The 19,007-nt window shown below is 43.1% G+C and overlaps 5 protein-coding genes across 5 annotated transcripts; 3 read left to right on the forward strand and 2 right to left on the reverse strand.

Moving 5' to 3' along the window:
- Nucleotides 1–2,623: 2,623 nt before the first annotated feature.
- Bfra_010416 (putative dihydrouridine synthase protein) lies at nucleotides 2,624–5,209 on the forward strand (the record flags this gene model as incomplete). Its single annotated transcript, XM_037340748.1, has 5 exons — nucleotides 2,624–3,348; nucleotides 4,359–4,437; nucleotides 4,492–4,548; nucleotides 4,634–4,679; nucleotides 5,109–5,209. The coding sequence occupies 5 exons, from the start codon at nucleotides 2,624–2,626 to the stop codon at nucleotides 5,207–5,209; spliced, it is 1,008 nt and encodes a 335-aa protein (XP_037186391.1).
- Nucleotides 5,210–5,277: 68 nt separating this feature from the next.
- On the forward strand, nucleotides 5,278–5,962 carry Bfra_010417 (putative dihydrouridine synthase protein; the record flags this gene model as incomplete). The annotated part of the gene is made up of 2 exons (XM_037340749.1): nucleotides 5,278–5,396; nucleotides 5,464–5,962. The coding sequence occupies 2 exons, from the start codon at nucleotides 5,278–5,280 to the stop codon at nucleotides 5,960–5,962; spliced, it is 618 nt and encodes a 205-aa protein (XP_037186392.1).
- Nucleotides 5,963–6,376: 414 nt separating this feature from the next.
- On the reverse strand, nucleotides 6,377–8,864 carry Bfra_010418 (uncharacterized protein; the record flags this gene model as incomplete). Its single annotated transcript, XM_037340750.1, has 2 exons — nucleotides 6,377–7,834; nucleotides 7,893–8,864. 2 exons carry the CDS (start codon nucleotides 8,862–8,864, stop codon nucleotides 6,377–6,379), a joined length of 2,430 nt encoding a protein of 809 aa, XP_037186393.1.
- Nucleotides 8,865–10,899: 2,035 nt separating this feature from the next.
- Bfra_010419 (putative phosphatidyl synthase protein) lies at nucleotides 10,900–12,387 on the reverse strand (the record flags this gene model as incomplete). Its single annotated transcript, XM_037340751.1, has 1 exon — nucleotides 10,900–12,387. One exon carries the CDS (start codon nucleotides 12,385–12,387, stop codon nucleotides 10,900–10,902), a length of 1,488 nt encoding a protein of 495 aa, XP_037186394.1.
- A 1,834-nt stretch (nucleotides 12,388–14,221) lies between these two features.
- Bfra_010420 (putative glycerol dehydrogenase protein) lies at nucleotides 14,222–15,370 on the forward strand (the record flags this gene model as incomplete). The annotated part of the gene is made up of 2 exons (XM_037340752.1): nucleotides 14,222–14,759; nucleotides 14,819–15,370. Exons 1-2 carry the CDS (start codon nucleotides 14,340–14,342, stop codon nucleotides 15,368–15,370), a joined length of 972 nt encoding a protein of 323 aa, XP_037186395.1. The 5' UTR covers nucleotides 14,222–14,339.
- Nucleotides 15,371–19,007: the final 3,637 nt, after the last annotated feature.

A 19,007-nucleotide genomic window follows, 5' to 3' on the forward strand; every position in this document is an offset into this window, starting at 1 on the left:
TTCGCAGACTACTGAGTGAATGTGGTGTTTGATCCTTTCGCAAACAATTAAATGAATCTGTGTACGTTGTGTGAGATGGGTAGGAAGAGGAAGAGGAAGAGGATGAAGAAAAAGTCGTGGTTCTAAAGGAGAAAATGTAGTGTCAGCCATAACTAGCCATATCGTTGCAAATGATAAACCCAAGAACACGACCCTGATGTGCTCGAGTCTTTTCCGTTTCCGTATGCCCTACCCCATTCCGACGCCGTAAAAGAGTACTGATCGCGCGCCTAGGTAGTAGGAGATGCAGAATAAGATTAGGGTGGAGCGTTTATGTGCAGGGAGGTGATCCCAGACAATGGCTAAAGCGCAGAAACAGTGGAGGGACGGACGTAGAATTCCCCATTCGATACAAACGAACCACTGATAGAGCATAGAGGAATCATACTATTTTAAGGCACAGCCGCCTTTATTGCCTCCAAGTTCCAAGTGTAAGCTCCATCCCTCTCACGCAATGGATGGTGGATGAAATAAATAGCACACCAAGATTAAATGCTACTATCGATGAGTAACAAAAGCACCCTGAACCTAAACGGATGTTTCTGTGGAATCCGAATTGGAACACTGAACAGTGCTACGAGGCCTGGTTATATATCATCTTGATCTTGACGTACTATTCCATTCGTCCACCAACTTCCAAGTGCTACCTACTCCAAGTTCCAACTGTTTCGTTGCCCTTTGAGTTCGGAACTTGTGGCGGGAGTGAGATGAACAATGCAACCCGAAGTTGGAGCCTTCTCGAAAGAGGAGAAACAGCAGACTCGAGATGGAAGGAATTGAGAGATTGAATCTTTCATCTAGCCAAAGTGTAAAGAAAACAAGAGTAATTGAATGGTATCTTTTGCTTTTCATACCTCGGATTTGGATCCATCTTCATCACACAATGGATGAATCAATTCGTTATCTTCGTTTAATTTACAGGCTTCAGTGGGTGGGGAATGCAGACGTAGGTGCATGTATGGACGGTGGACCTCCTCAACACCTTGCAAATGTCTCAATATCGCCAATGCAACGATAGGCAAGGGACCATATATTGGCCTGTTCAACAATGAAATAATATAAAATCCGGGGATCTAAATCTACCCCATAACAGCAGGAACTCAAAAGGAAATATGAGCATCATCGTGTCTCTCAGCTTCTTCTTATATACATTTCCTCAATTACATCAGTAGTCACAACATCGACATCATCTAAAGACCCGCGTGGTTCATCTCTCACATCATCTAAATTGAAGCTGGATTCACCTGATTAGGAATCATGTCTCATAAATTAGAGGATTCCGACAGTGTGGGAGACATCTCTCAATTTACTGGCGAAGAATTCTCATGTGAGCCACGGCGACCCCAAGAAACATTGAGTTTTCGCTAGATCGAGCCCGTCAATCACTCCAATGAAAAATAAGATCTGCTACTTTGAGCTGCTGTGTTGCAGCGGGTGTGCGGTGTCAACATATGCCAAAGCATCACATTCTTTGGCTAAAGTTCTGCCAATTATGCAGACGCTTTAGACGGCATGAGCTAGCTAGCACCCCAGCTTGCACAACAGGAGAATTGAAGATTAAACTGGCAATCTCTCCGATCATTAAAGTTTCATATTTTCACTTCCGACATAGATCCCGAATCACGGCCTGCACGTATTTATTGATAATGCGTTTTCGGGTGCAAGGCTGACTTGAGAGGATCGAGCCGAGTACAACTCATCATCAGCCCCGAAAACATCACTCGGTCAGCTCAAGGAGAAGAACGCAATATTGGATTCGAAGCTGAAAAATCTTGGATCACGTGCCGACAATGTGTCTTGGTCTATTTTGATTTTGCGCCGTTGTCAAGTACGTTCTGGAAAAGGAGACTGAGGGAATTCCGATCAATGTTTAATGCTCAAGTTGGGTCGTTCCTCGTTCCTGTACATGACAATAGATCTGATTACCCCGTAAAGTCACGTGGCGGATATACCATCATTCATTTCAAAACTTTTGAACTATATAATCGATATCGTTCTATTACTACCACATACCAATCTCAAAACAACCTGTGTTATAGATATATCGAGATGAAGTCATATAATACAAACCATTCAACCGTGCAGCTTGATATCGAGGTTATTTCGGAATTCTATACTGTTTATTCTATGTGTTTTTTATCCTTCCATGTAGAATGTGAAGTGGTGTGTTTATGGACACTTCCTTCCTTTTCTAATCTTTCAATCGGGTTACTTTCAAGCACACTTCTGAGGCAGCGCCGTCTGTAAAAATAGGATGGGTAGGTAAAATCAGGACTAAAGCCCTCAAGACTTTGCGACCGTCGACATGCTAGTGGGTTTGCTTGGTTCCTCCTTCCTCTAGCCTTCCTGATCTCCTCTTTCCCTTTCTTATCTCCTCGTCGTGCGAATCACCATTAATATTAATTTTTGATCGAGCATCATGAGTTCGTCCACAAACAAAACTTCATTAGTATTCGCGGTGGCTTCTAATACGGTAGGCATCGACCGATAAATAGACATAACTTTACTTACTGCCTTGCGAGCATCAACAGACCAAAGATACACTCTATCCTTCAGCACTTGTTGCATTTTTTAAACGACAAGAATGGCCAAAACAAAGAATTCTGTAGCAAGTCAGCCACAAAACTCGACATCTCTTACCACGTTCACTTTATTTCCGAAGCTTTTCCCGGAACTTCGATCAAAGATCTGGGAGCTGGCGATCTTCAACGACCCCAGAAATATCATTATTGGGAAATATCGGCCATGGAAGGAACGAGAAGGCTACCCAAGATGGAGCGAAGACTTCGGATATAAGTGCACAAGCACTGTACCGGCGGTCCTTCGTGCTTGCACGGAAGCTCGCACTCAAGGATTGGAGTATTACAAGCTGTTGGAGTGGGTTCCGGAAACTTCGAAGGGAAAAGCGCGATTGGTTACAGTACCTGAGCATCCGGCCAGAACGTACATAAACTGGAAAGTTGACAGGATCGTCATAGACCACGTCGAGGATTTTTGGACCAATAGTTTGTGTGTCTCTGATTATAAGGTTGGAAAGGTACATAACTTCAGGAAACTTCATGATGATGACCGGAGTGCTGCGTACGATCTTGCCCAGAAATTCATCGAGAATGGCGTGAAGTTTTTGGCGGTCGATACGGGAAATGATTCGGATAGAATTAAATTCTTTTTCGAGCGCGTCTATCCCTGGGGATGTCCGGTAGAAGAACTCATCTTCTTCAGTTCTGGACAGACGAAGTTCACCTCTAGATTTCTCCGAACCTGGGGGCTAGACAGATATTGCCGTGGAGTACTTTTCGTCAATCAAAAGTACGAGATTCTTCAAAGGAGCACACGTTAGCCTAAAAATTTCTAGTTGACCGTCTCAAAGTTCATGGAGAGGGACGAGGCGTCATGTTGCCACACGATAAGGAAATGCCGAAGCTTGCAACACCAATGGGGCACGGAGGTAGAGACCTGTCTGGACGAATCTTTTCACAGTTCCGGATAATCAGTCGCCAATCGCGCAATTAGTGAGCGATGAATGATGTTCCGATGGAAAGCAGGATCAATGTGATTTTGATGTACAATGGGTCTTGAGCGTAGCCTGCGGACTAATTAGGATAATGACAATGCTATCAAAAGCACAGAACATGAAGACTCGGTTCAATATGGAAGTGACCATGTTTGTAATACCACAATCATGACATTGATTATACCAATGAGAGATAGAACTCCAACACTACCTAGGTACCGAAAGCAATCGATATACTTCCTATTTCATTCTTTTGGATGATCAACTTTGACACCCGACGAACAGTACGGATCTTGGCTGGATCGTGAGATCAACAAGCCCATCGCAGGGAAGAATTCAATGGACAACGCTAATATTTTAGATGGTGCAGATACAGCCATTACCTTGCTGAAACCCCTAACTGTGCAATCTACCATGGCAATGTTTGATTAGAATAATTTGTTAGTCGAAATGGTTGATGCGATACACACAAACATATCGAATGCTCTCTGATAAACCACCATCACAAAATCCCAAAGCCCAAAAACACCCTAGAAATTTTACCGAACGCACTAAATCGCCACCACCCAACATTTCCTCGCAACTCCTCACCAAAGAATCCATGATACCAAAACGTGATATATTCTCCCTATATTATTTACGAAATAAAATGCCCAATCGTCTAAAAACATTAAGAAGAAAGAGATGACAAGTACCACCGAGCACAATGGCGTTGCCCCAAACCCCGCCTTAGAAATAAAGTCTGTCACTCACTCACCTATCCCTCAAACCCCCCTCATTGAAAAACACCAACTAACCCTCCCAGTCCCCTCACCCTCTTCTCCATCGCGCAGAAAGAAAAAAGACCTCTCTATACCTGTGCACCTATGGTGCGCTATAGTAAAGTAAGAGTTCTCTCTTGTACTACCGCATCTCGATTCTCGACTGATGAGACATAGCTTGCTTTTCGAGAAACAGTCGCGCAGTATGGAGTTGATCTTTGTTGGACCCCGATGGTATGTTATTTTTTTCGTCTGGAGAATTTGGTGATGCGGGTAGAATGGATATGAAGAGAGATGGGCTGAGATGAGATGAGAGCAGATTTTGGCAAAAGAATTTAATCGCAGTGTTTTTGCACGTGATTCGGGTGAGCACGTGGTTTTTATTGTGTTTCGATGAGAGCTGAGAGTTGTTTTTGGGGGTGGAGTCGAGTGACTTGCGATTTGGGGGTGAGGATTTATGGCAAGGTGAAGGAGTTTAGGTCTGTCTATTTGATCGTGTTTGGGTCAAGATTGATGAGTATCGATCAGCGGCAACAGAGAAGTCTTTGTTCATATTCGCGATATCATATGTCCTTTCGTTGTTAGCATGCCTTGCAATCAAAGCGCAGAGAGGCTATATGAGTTCAATTGAACAGAAAATCTCATCGAGATGTGCCCATATGCACACTTGCATATCCTCCAGCAGCAAGGTTGCATCCAGCCCCATCTTGACCCACAACTCCCGACAACCATTCTCGCAGTCTTTCCCACAGCCTCTTTTCCACTGTCTCCCACACACTAACTCTAGCCCCCAGATTTCACAACCTCCCCCACCTCTGGCCCAACCATCGCCCAATTCGGCGTCTGTTCCCCTCTCGAAATCTCCCGCTCCACCACCCTCCTCGCCCCTACGTAAATGGCGTAGATATAAATTGCGGATGTCCACAATCCTGGGCCTGCGCCTGTTCGATCGGCGCCGCATTAATGCACAAGCGAGAACTTGTCGCGGAAATGGTGAAGGAAGCAAAAAGTGCATTGAAGAGAGGTGGGTTTGAGGGAAAGAAAACTGTCAGTGTGAAGATTAGAATTCATCGGGATTTACGGTATATATTTTTAGCTTCCTAATGAAGAGAGAAAGGAGTAGAAAATCATCGCTAACAAAAATACCAGAGAAACGATAGATTTCATCAAAACCGTCCAAGATGCCGGCGTAGACTTCATCACCATCCACGGCCGCATGCGCTCAACCCCCTCCTCCCACCCCGTAAATCTCGAAGCTATAAAACTTCTCACGGCCCACACCACCGTCCCTACCCTCTCTAACGGCGACATATTCACTCTCTCTGACGCCTTCCATCATACCTCGCACACTGGTGTCTCTGGCGTTATGTCCGCCCGCGGACTTCTCGAGAATCCCGCCCTCTTCGCGGGCTACACATCGACCCCTTGGGAATGCGTCGATGTATTTATGAATCAGGTGCTCAAACAGCCTATACCGTTTAAACTCGTGGTGCATCATTTAAGCGAAATGTGCGGCACAGATCGTTCGCAGAATGGGGGGAATAATGGGTTGTTGGGGAAGGAGGAGAGGATGAGATTGATGGAGTGTAGGGATATGGTGGATGTGATTGATTTGATGGATGAAGTGAGGGGACTGCGGAGGTTATAGATTTAGAGAGTCCTTTTTTTGTAGATAGAAGTGATGGATCGATGAACATTTAAGATTTAGAAGGGTCTTCATTTTTTCATTTTTGTAACATGTACTCCATTCTTTATATTCTACAACCACAAAGAAATTGCGGAGTATCGACTGCTCTATCTGATGTCTTAGATACAAGAAGAACTAAAGAGAAAAACGGTAAACTAGAAAAGAAGAAAAGAAAAAGAAAACATAAGCAAAACGCGAAGTCGCACGCCACGGGTATCTTTACAAAACCATATCAAACAGTATCTTCATCCAACTCCCCATTTCACAATTTCCTGTCCTTCCTAGCCCATAACACCCAAGATCGAAAAATTATCATCCTTAGTCCAGAAACTTCCCTTATGCGGATTATTATAAAATTAATAAGCTCCGCAATATTCAAGCCGATCTCGTCGATTTCTCCCTCGCAAACTCTCGTCTCGTATCGGAAGAACCGCCTCTGTCGCCACGTCCTCTACTTCCCCCCATTTTACTACCACCTCTCAAGCGACCTCTCTCTTTCTCTCTCATGTGCGCATTTTTATAATCCGCCTTGAGCTTCTCGGTGGGAATATCCGGCGCCCAATTCCTCGAATCTGCACCCTTATGACTATCTGGAAACGACGCATTGACCGGCACAGGTCCACCTTGACAACCGTATTCTCCTCTCTCATGTGCAAATCGCAGACCTTCCATCAAAACTCTCCATCGCCATTCCGTGTTGATTTCTGCAAGAGAAAATTGATTCTGGGTTGGAGCGCAAGGTGTGATGCCATTAACTGCAAATCCTGTTTTCCAATCTTTGGCGCACCCCCAAGAGTGAAAGCGGGTTGTAGTACACTTAGGGACGGGACAATAGTGGTTTGATACTGCAGGGTAGGGTGCAGGTTCGGATTCTGATTGAATACGGAAAAAAGAGAGGGAATGGAGACAGGTACCTGGAATATGTACGTATGGACATTGTTGAGATTGATTGATCGGGGGTTCTCTGGGTGGGTAGTTCCAAGGCCAGTCGCTGAGAGGAGGTGGTCGAAATGAGCAGCCATTTTCGCTTGTGAAATCTGGGCAGATGCGCTGAAGCATACAATTTGGCTTTGGGCATTGAAAGTCGGGAGAAGACAAAGAAGAAGGACATATATGGCGGTGGGTTCGCGGAAGCTGCAATTCAACTCTCTTAATATCATCTGCTGTGGCTGTTGCAGGAACAAAGTTCTTCAACAATAGCTTTTGTGAATAGGCTTTTTGTTGTTGATAGGTTGTTTGAACATTGAAGACCCTTCTCCGAGGACTAGTATTGGTGCTTGTAGCTTTGAGTGAAGTGTTTGCAGATAATTGTTTAGTCGGTGAGGTAGGAGTAGACTTATGATCTTTCTTTCCTGGAATAGGTATTCGCAGGAGCGGTTTATCTGCCAACAAAATATTATCATTTCCACCAGTTTCATCTTGATCTTCCACTGAAGTTGGCAAATGGGGAGGATTCTGGATGATGTCTTCCTGTTGAATATCCGAATAAATTAGAGAATTCGATGTGATCTGAGATGAAGCCATAAAGTAGGGCGACGGTGCGTGCTGAAGGAATATTGGTGTCGGTAGTTTCTGATTGCATGCATTAAAATGATTGTACGGACCAATTGAAATGTTCCCAGGGCGATGTGTAGACCAAGTTCTCGATCTGTTGAGCAGTGGCTGAAATTTAACTTGTGCAGATGGAGCACGACTTTGTTCTACCATAAAACCCGGTTGTTGAATAACGGAATATTTCAATGGAGATGGGTTCTGTATAGCAGGTGCTAATGCAAACGATTGTGCGGGAGACCTGAGATCTGCAGCCACAAATTTTGACGGAGCAAAAGGCTTCTGCAGGACACAATTAGCAGTTTTTCTCTTCGGCAGACATCAGCAGATCAAAACTTACCGCGTCAGGATTGAACTTGGTAGCTGACTTTAAAGACTTTAAAGACTTCATCTCTTTGGCAGTGACAGCACGTTCATTTTCAAAAGCCAATCGTGCTTTTCTGTCTGCTGCCTGCTTCATCTCAAGTGCTAATCTCGCAAGCCCTTCCCTCTCTGTTAAAATCTCAATCTGCCTCAAAGTGCTTAGATGACTATTTACGATATCTTGGATTTCGTGGGGTGGTGCACCCTTTGCTTTGTTCATAACAACAATGCCATGCATCATATGCTTGATGGCGTGAATAACTCTATGTGGATCATTTACAACGACATCCCATAAAGGTAAACCTCCTTTAATGTAAGAAGGAGTATCATGGCGTTCTGCCTCGCATAGTTCTTCAACCTCCATATTTTTGGTTTTAATGGGTTCTGGTGAAGCACTGTAAATATAACTTTCTGACTCTGCCGCTACAGCTGGAAATTGAAATGGAGGAAGAACTTCTTTTTGTGAAGGGCTTGATGTTTCTGTTGCGATGAAATTCGGGAAAAGCACGGTGGATCCATTGTCTAATTCTCCGTCTTTCGACATAGTAGTATCGACTTCTCCATTTTGAGTCGGTGAATCCCAAGGAGTATTGGCATCTTCTCCCTCAACAGCCGTTTCACCAGTTTCGGTAGATAGAATACTCATACATTCTGCTGTACTGGGCGATAAAAGTAGGGTTTCTTTTTCGCTGCCGGAATCACCTTTGGGGGATTTCATTTCTTTGGTGGGCGTAACAGGAAGAGGTGGAAGTGTAGAATGATTTGTAGGTTGAGATGTTTTGGACACTTGCAAAGCAAATAAAGATCCCCAATTAGGTGGGGTGGCGATGGGTTTTTGTGTGGAAAGTTTTGGGTTGGATGAAAGTGCAGGGAATTCTTCAGTATTGTTTAGTTGAAGCAGATTTACTGAAGGAAGACTTTCTTCGGCTGGTTCATTGTCCGGATCCATGGTGAATGTGCAAGTTGTCGGATGATGTGGTGGTTGTTCGGATTCAAGTTGACTGCAGATTAAAATGGGTTGATTCTGTTCAGCATCAAACATATCAGTAATGTAATTAACACCAAGCTTTATCAATTCAAGAGAATACACGATGAAGACATAAAATTTGATAAATGAATGTACAAACCTTATCATACTGAAAGTAAATGCAATGCAAGTGATTGTGCGGTATATGATGTTAAATGTGAGCTGCACGTGCTCAAACGTCCCAACAAACTCTTAATCTGCTGTATGATTTTCAATCTCAGTGGATGAAAGAGTATATCTAAAGTCCATTGAATGATTAGTAAAAGAATCTTTCCCTTTCAATGATAATATTCATCATGTAAAGGTACTTGTGATGGCGTCAAAGGTGATGACATGAGACAAACATACACTTTCTCGAAGTTGTATTTCCTAAAGTCTTGGTCAGTTCTTTAAACTCGAGACGCAGTGAGTGATTCAAACTCACAAATTTCTTTCTATCTTCTGCTAAGAGCAACGACGATGTAAACAAAGAAAATAGCAGTTATAGCAGACAAGACAATCATAGAAGTTCGAAAAAATAGTGATTTACGGTCGAGGTTGCTCCAACTTTCGAATTGCATATTGGGTCCTGAAAGCGTTTCGAATATATTAAGCTTTTTTGAAGTGCAGAACGTTGGGAGGATGGAAAGAAGTTGCCTGGCAATTCGGAGTATATGGTAGTTGTCTCGAGGGTTGAAGGTGGTGATGAGAATTTGTGATGGAAGAGAAGAAGGTAGATCGAGAAGATTACATGATATATTGAAATCAAAACAATTGAATTACTAGAAGAAATTACCGATATCTTCCATTGGATATCGAAGCGAACACCCAGATGGTCAACGATAAAAAAGTTGAGATAATACCAACTAAGTGATGTTGGCGCTTATAGTAGTACATGCCTCAAGGCATAAAGATCAAAATCATATTTATGAATATCTGATACCCATGACTTTGAAGTAATTTATGAGAGCTTACAGCTGAATGACTGTGTTGATTCGATAGGAGGCCAGCCATAGCTTGTGTTGAAATGCGCATAGATCTTTTAAGCTCGTTATTGGAGAAACCTCTGAAGTGATGGTATTTTTGGTTTGCTGTGAATGAGGAAGGCACAAAAGCATTGGTCAGCTGACACCAAACATAAATAGCCTTGTTCTTGGGGAAGACGGCATGGAGGATAGTCAGTAACCTTCTCAGAGTATGGACGTATAAGTATCCAATATGTGTATAACCAATGGAGTATGAGCGAATCTATTGACATTCTATGACTGACTCCATTGCGACCTCCTCTTACTGTCCCACCGAAACTCAATATCCACAGCTTTCATACCAAAATCCATGACTCTTCTTTGTGCCCTCCATTCTTCTCTCTTGATGCTGATATCGGGTCCACTTACCCATCGTAAATTGGTTCATGTTACCTATATCGCTCACCATCAATTCCGATACCGGGGATACTTTCTCCTTTCATGAGCGCTCTCTCGTCTGGCATCAAAGTAGATTATGGAAGGCTTCCGTCCAATCACCACTTGAGATTGAGAAAAGATTCTTGGGTGAGCTTCCTGCTATTTGGAAGATGTCGTCGGAGGTGGAGACGAAATTCGCATATTGCTCAAGTATATGGACCGCAGACCATAACCAAGAGAATAACGACACTTTAAAGTCAGTAAATTGGAATCCTTTCATTCATAGAGTATCACATAAAAATATCTGCAAGTAGAAGGTCGTATATGAGAAGTCGTAATATGAAATAGTATTGTTAAACATGCAGCTCTTTCGAGCGATGAGATATTGTAAAATTATGAAACGCCTTTTTCCTTCCCATCACAACAATAAGCACCTATGCTGAAAATTGTTTCCCAAATTTATCAATCGTAAATTTCATACATGTCCCGGAACGGAACAAATTGAAAATGCCCCAGAAGCTCGCAAATGCGATAATAGTAGTGTCAAGAAAATTCGTTGTCTTCGTAAAAATACTCTACTCAATGGCGCTAGCAGAAGAATCGCCAACGACTGGGTTCATGGAATCGCTCCAGTTCATTCTGAAGTCATCACCCAATTGCTTTCTCAAAGCAGTCTGGACGGCTTCCAAAACGTTGTTGAAGACACCAAAGTTGGCTGGGTTCTCCTCGTCGTTCTCACCACCTTGGAACACACCAGTGCGGACCAAACAAGTGTTCCAGCCGTAGTTGTTACCACCGATGATATCAGATGCTGGGTTATCACCGATCATGTAGATGTTCTCTGGCAACTTCTCCTCTCCGTGAATAGTCTCCATCCATGATGCCATGACCTCATCGGCATACTTGTAGGTGGCCAATTCAGGCTTTCCGTAGACAACACGTTCGAGTTCAACTCCGGTGATGGATTTGTAAATAGCCTCGAGAGCAATACGGAAAGTACCTTGAGACATACGAGGAGTTGGATGCTCGCTAGGGCACAAGAGATCTCCTTGAGAGAAGTAGATTGGGATACGTTGGGAGACAGGGTCCTTGGCACGAGTACCGAGAACACCATCCTCAGATTGAAGAAGATCCATGATGATTTGGAGATCGGTGGCATAGTCGCGGGAATCAGAGAAGACAAGGATGGCATCAATCTTAACCTTGCTGAAATCTCTTGGAGTGGATGTAGCACGTTGCTCAGCGGTGAAGAACTCTTTGAGTGGGGAGATGGTAGGAATAGAGGCTACGATGTCGTTTGGTACGACGATATCCTTGAATCCGTACAACTTAGCAACCTCTCGGCACTGGTAGTTCTCACCACCAACAACCAAGACAGTGTCGTAATATTCAGCCAAAGCGGACATGGGAGTGTGGGATTGAATGAATTGTTCGGTTGCAACAGGGTTTCCGAGAATCTTGGAGAGCTGAGCACAACGAGTTGGCTCAACCTTTCCGGAACCGTTGGTCAAGAAAATGTGGGGGATCTTGATACCGAGCTCGTTATCACCGTTCAAGATCTCCAATGCTCTCTTTCCTTCTGGGATCAAACGATCACCGTGAACGAGAACACCATCAATATCGAAAGCGAATGCCATGTTCTTTGCAGCTTCAGTCTTGATCTTGGACATGTCTTGAACCTGCGAGGAGAGGATCTCGCGGGTTGGTTGAATGGCTGGCATTCCAGGTCTCGAAGGTCGATCCTGGGTGACAACAGATGAGAGACGAGATTGACGCTTTGAGCGGGGAATTGGAAGAGCAGCACCAAAGCTGTTTCTTGAACCTCTACGTCCATTGGCTCTGTTTTCAAGACTCAATGAATGCATGAGTGATTGAGTCTCTGCGACGGAGGACCTTGAGGCTGGAACCTCAATTGGTCCAGAGTCTTCATCATCACCTGGAACCACCAAGTTGTGGTTGAAACCTGGAGTTGTTGAGCTTTTGTGTTCTGTTTGGGATGCGGAGGTTCCATTGGAGGCAGGCTGGGCTTGAGCAGCCAAATCTTTATCATCGAAACCAGGCATAGTGAAGTGTAGTTTAGAAGTTAGGGGTATAAGATTTGGGTGTAGAAGAGTAGATTATCTGTATATGGTAACGGTAATGAGGAAGAATCAGAAGTATAAAGTTGAGAAGACAAACATAGCGCGGGAGCACAGCGTATATATCTGAAATTCAGATTCTTGAAACCAAGCTAGAGAATGAGTAGGAATAACTTGTTAGGAACTGACCTTGTATTGACGCCGACGCCGAAGGAAGTGAGCTCATAGCACTGCATGATTGGATCCGTATTTGCAATGAAATATCGTCTTCAACTTGCCGAAAAGCATGCACCAAGATCCACAATCATGATCCGTCAAAGTATATTGAAACATGAATACCTGTACTTCGTATGTATCATCAAGTCCGCCTTGGCCGGCGCGGAAAAGTTTTGTATCAAAAGCGGATCCCGTTCACCTTATCCAGGCTGTCCTTGTCATGGGTGGAATTACGTCTGCGAATGAAGTCAGGTAGTTTTCCAATTTTGAAAATTTGTGCTTCAGATAAGGCAATAATGTGGGTTCATCGGATAACCTAGTAGAGGGAAGGCTGCGAAAGTTTGTATTCATGAATTGCGCTTGGGTGGATAAGTTGTCAAGGGAAAGGGATCCAGCATGACGTCTGAGGGACCACATTAAAGAATGTGAGGTGAGAATAGACACACCGTAGTATGCCCGATTAGTTGATTATTTATACATACACGACGGGTAGTTTCTAAAACGGTAAGGAATCGATCCATATTTCTTCTGTGTGCTTCATTGACTCTTACCATATCTTACTCATGCGATGTCGATCAATATTGAAGGATACCTCATACAGTTTTGGCAGGAAATCAAATTGACTTATGCGTTGGCTCTAATTGTTGTTCTTCATTTCTTTGTTGTCTTGCTTGAATAGACAAGTAACCCGAATATGAAACCGTATGCTGGCATCGTATTGATGAAGGATATTATGCTTCAGATGATATAATGTTGCACACATTGTATGAGAGGGTGAGGATATATTTCTTGGTCCCGGGGAGTGCTTTAGTTGATGAATGGGCGGAAATAAGGTTTACCAGTGTCTTGGCGTAAGCTCGGATAAACCTTTCTTCGGCTTAGTAAGCGGCGTGCCATCAGAGCTTCCCAGCAAATCAAGAAAAAACGGAATGAAAATTTGGTCTGATTTCTCAAGCCTTGCATATCTGGGTATATTCTTCTCCCCGAGATTTCCAACCGCCACAGCCTTGACTACTAGCCTTGGTAGTCTTTTGAACCCGACAAATATCCTCCCACATGTCGCCGTCTCTTATTAGACAGGAACACTGCAAGGAAGAAAAAGGAAATTTTACCAGTGGCTTTTCCTTCATATCGGCATCGATCGATCTACGGCCCTTTTACCACATTTGCTACAACTTCCACTATACATTTACTATTGCCAAGCAACCCAAATAACAGCAGCAGTTACCACCCTCTTATTACGTACACTCCTTCACCATTGATAATTTCAATTTCACCCGGACGCTTTCCTCAACAGCTATTTGTCGGTCTACACTTCCTTTCCATAATTGTGCCCACCACCATTATATCCACTCTTAGGACCCTGACTCAAGTGGGTTTTACATGACTTAGCACAATTTAGAAAGAAACCTTATGAGGGGCATGAAGGAGCATGAATCCGCATGATACGTCATATTCTGTTATGTTGAGACGAGACATCATATGCAATCAAATCATCGATCCCGAGTAAGAGAAATCATGCAGAGTTTGTGCCATGACTAGAAGCTTCTGTTGATACATATTTACTTACATATTCTAACGGAGCTTACCTAGGAAAACATACAATTAATTCATCCCACCCTTTTCTGAAAACAAACACATAGAATTTTTTTACTTTCGAATTATACCCCGCTTCTTTACCCCTCCGATAGAACTCAGAATAATACATACATTTTTACATTATGGCAGCACCAGCAGTTACAGGTCCTTTGATCAAGTTGAACAATGGAGTTCAAATGCCAGCTTTTGGTTTCGGCACATTTGCTAGTGAGGGTAGCGTAGGAGAGACACACAAGGCCGTCGTAGCAGCCTTGAATGCAGGATACAGACACTTGGACTGCGCTTGGTTTTATCAGAATGAGAACGAAGTCGGAACAGCCGTAAAGGAGTTCCTTGATGCCAACCCAAGTGTGAAGAGATCCGACATTTTCATTGTCACAAAAGTCTGGAATCACCTCCACGAGCCTGAAGACGTCGAATGGAGCTTGAAGAACTCGTTAGAGAAGCTTCAAACCCCATACATTGATGCATTCTTGGTACATTGGCCAATTGCTGCAGAGAAGAACGAGGACAGATCAGTAAAGATTGGTGCTGATGGCAAGGTAAGCACCGCATTGCATTCAACAACAACTGCAAGACCAGAATTCTAACATTAAAATAGTACGTCATCAAGAAGGATTTGACAGAAAACCCAGAGCCAACATGGAGAGCAATGGAGAAGTTATACAAGGAGGGACTCGCAAAGGCTATTGGTGTCTCGAATTGGACCGAGAAAGGACTTGAGCAGCTTTTGGCATTCGCTGAGGTTAAGCCAACAATTAACCAAATCGAGATCCATCCTTTCCTCCCACAACAAAAGCTCATCGACTACTGCCTTTCCAAGGATGTTGTACCAGTCGCGTACTCTCCATTGGGAAGCCAAGACCAAGTTCCCGGTACTGGTGAGAAGGTTTCTACCAACAAAGATCTCAATGCCATCGCAGAGAAGAATGGTGCTTCGCTGGCGCAGGTACTGATCGCATGGGGATTGAAGAGAGGCTATGCCGTTCTACCTAAGAGTAGCAACCCAGGAAGAATCGCAGGTAATGCGAAATTGATCACTCTCAGTGATGAAGATTTTGCGGCTGTCAACAAGGTCGCAGAGGGAAGAGCGACAAGATTCGTTAACATGAAGGATACCTTCGGTTACAACGTTTGGCCAGAAGAGAAGTAATTTGGGATTTGAGCTGGTCTCACATTAGGCGTCAGGATACAATTATGTAAATTAACGATTGATAGAATGCCATGAAATGCAATGACGACTTTTTTTTTCAATGCGTTCAATCTTTGGCTATTTCGAGGCTATCACTGAATATACCTGTGAGACTGTTATGGCATCTTTGAAGTGCCATATCAGTGTACGGAAGATTATCTTTCTGCCGGATGGATGTAATGAATCTTACAGGATTAATGGTAAGGTCCTATTGACGGAAAGCAATTGTTTTATCAAATTCGTATGATATCAATTTATTTTTCCAACGAATAGTAAAGATGGTGGGGTAGATATCGATGCCCCATTACCAAGTCACATTACTCGATCACGTGCCGTCACCGAATTCGGCTTTGTGCAGCCCTCTTCGGGGTCACCGCTGCTGGTTTAAATCTACTTTCTCAACTTTAATAAATCCCTAGTCTCAATTTTCTCGACTCTTCGTTTGGATAAAAGACTACCACTTCGTATTTTGTTCCCTCACCCAAGGTCTACAGAAAGACTATCAGTTTGGGCCGGGAATGATTTCCATCGTCTTCTATCATTCACATCATCTCTGATCCCTTTTGGAAAGTTTTCCGGAGACTGGTGTCGCTTGACTAGGTGAGGATCAAGATTCAGTTGTCTGTGTCATTGTCTTACATCGAATGAGTGCATCTTTCATATCACGCAGTTAAAATTCACATGTACTTTCTCTCTGGCCACAACGTGGACTTATATCGTGGCTTATTATTTACGGGGCTTGGAGATGTTTCGATAGGAGTTTCATATATCGTTTCGCATTGCAGTATCAAGAGCTCGGCTTTTCTATCCTCGATGCGTACATACTCTTCTTGATTACATATACAACTGACATACTATCATACTGTCACCAAGTGAATAAGTTTACGATTTCTGCTATCATAGAGTCTCAGTTTGGAGACAATGTTGTGTTGAAGTGCCACATTACCATTTCTGTACTCATATTGGTTTCATACGACTGAGATCATCATGGCGCAGGCAAGATCATGCTAGTAAGCTATTAATCTCGAAGAACGACAGAGAGGTTACCGATGATGATTGAAGAACTTCCATCGAGACATTATGGCACAAAAATGGCTTTTGATTGTACTAACTTGGCACCGACAGGATTCGCTTGCGTCTATGTATATCCCTTCACCTAATATCTACCTCTGAACATGCTTTCTAGCCCTATCAGGAGTTTATCCTGTCATGCCTCAGAAGCGTTCAAGGGTTGAGGCTCATCACTTTTTGATATGGGAAATAGCTTCGGAGTAAAGCCACGTGCTTTTGAGTGTGGTGGGTGTGACCAGGCTTGTTGGTACTAATTTGAAAATTAGATTTTAAGGCATTATATCCGTCTTCACATCAATGATCGTGGCGATTTATTCCTTCGTATGTCTTAAATTTCGATATTCCATTCAGAAACCCTATTTTTGGCCTGATCACTTCCTTCAGTCATTCTGTTGAGCCTTTTGTACCGTCACAGTGCCAGCACATCGTTACGGGATATACCAGAGAGCTCGAAAATCTATACCTTAGCCTTCTTGCTCCTTCAAGCAACCTTTCATCTCTCTCAGAGGATGATAGAGCAAGATTCCAGTACAAAATTGATAGTCCTAAAAATTGCAGTGATATCGCCCCTCAACTGCTCAGGGCAATTGGCGTCGGGTATTCATGGAAATATCAAGGAAACAGCTATACTAGGTTCGAGACAAGCATACTTTTCAAGTTCTCCACAGTAAAATAAAAAACTTCAATAACATCTATTCTACTTCACCAACTCAAACGTCAATATGTACTTAGTTTTTCACGTCGTTGGCATCTGCTGATCTCTCTACTTCCTCACCTTTAAACATTTTTCCTGCGCGATAGAGGCTACTCTCATTGTCAGAATCTCATCTCAAGCGACCCAACTTGCTGTAGCTATCCCCGACTACACGCTTCAGCTCACAATAATTCAAATTGGAATTCTGCCACTATTTCAGCCATCGCCCTTCACACAATGACCGACTCATCTTGAAAGCATATACAGCCCCTTGTTCCCATTCTTCATTTCTGTCATATCTAGTAGACAACTTCAACTTGATCGGTATCACTTCATTCCTCTATCTTGATCACCTCTTCCCATCCTCCCACCTCTATCTTCTCTACATCATGTCTAGCATCCAGACCAACAATACCCCACAACAAAAATCCAATGCGCAGCCCTGCTCCCCTCTTCCTCCAAGATTGGTAACACAGCCGGTATTCTCCTCGCTATTGTGGGACTTGCTTGTTTCCTTGACATAGCTTTCTTGCTTTAGATCAAGAACAGAAATTTATCAAAACATCAAGTTGGGAAGGGTGAGGGGAAAAGAAAAAAGTGTCGAGGGCGACGGACAAGGGGAAAAGAGAGAGGGGAAGAAGTTCGTAGATACGGATGGATGGACATGAAATGGTGGGAGTAGGAGACCTTTGGAAACGGAACCGGGATTGGATCACGGCCCACTGATTAGGTATGAGATGTATTCCATATAAGTAGTGGATAGGATAATAATTCCAAAAGGAGTTTGCAGATGGATCATCCGAATATCGAATCGGTCGTTGGAGATGTCTGAATAAGAACCAATAGGGGAGGAAGGGAGGACGAAGATGAAGAATGGATTTCATTTGGAATTTCAAAACTTATAATGGGTGTTTTTGATATCTCATGGTAGTCCCTCTAATCATCACATATATGATACAAAACTTTGACTATCTATCCCCAAAATCTGAAAATATCTATATACCTAGTTAGGTGCCTTTTCCAAAGTCTAATCCCACCATCTACGCATACTAGGTTTCTCAAGTCCCATCTCCCTACATCACATTCAAAAATAAACACCATACAAAGTTCAAACTACGACACACCCTCTATCTGACCTCACAACCCTGACCTACACATCCATCCATGATATACCAATTCTAAAATCCTCATCTCACCACCACATTTCTCAAGACTTAAAACTCACGATGAACGTACCCTCGGTCCCTCTATGATCCCCAGATTCCTCGGATGCTCATCTCTTTGATATTTATACAGAATACAGAAAGAACACAAACATAATATCACATCATATCTAAATCCATCTATCAAGACTCAAGTACAAACACTAGCTCAAACATACAGTCCTGCCTCCGTCAACCCACTTATCCTCCATTCTCAGATCTGACATCCTTCCTAGAACACATAGGTCGAACTTGCGATTTATTTGAACATCAGATAAGTAATGGAATGAAGTGGAATTAAAGAACTTTTGCAAATATTCTCTCGATTGTCGCTATGTCAAGTTTAAAAATGTTTATAATATAATCCCTCTCTTTTGTATAAGCTCTCTGAATCCTCATATAGATAGGTAGTAAGAGTTAGGTTATTTATTATACAGCATAACTCATCTATACCTGGGTATCATCTGATGGATGGTTTTTATTCAAGCTCATTGCCCCAGCGCAAGCCTTAAGGTAAAATGATGCTTTCCCGCCCATATGTCCTTCATTGTAATGCAATCCATCTCTCAAGTCTTAATTTCTGATCTGATACTTTTCGTAAAAAGGTATCGGCACCCTGCCATTACTTTTG

The sequence above is a fragment of the Botrytis fragariae genome (genome assembly GCF_013461495.1).
Source record: "Botrytis fragariae strain BVB16 chromosome Unknown tig00000797, whole genome shotgun sequence".
In the NCBI taxonomy this organism is placed as follows: domain Eukaryota; kingdom Fungi; phylum Ascomycota; class Leotiomycetes; order Helotiales; family Sclerotiniaceae; genus Botrytis; species Botrytis fragariae.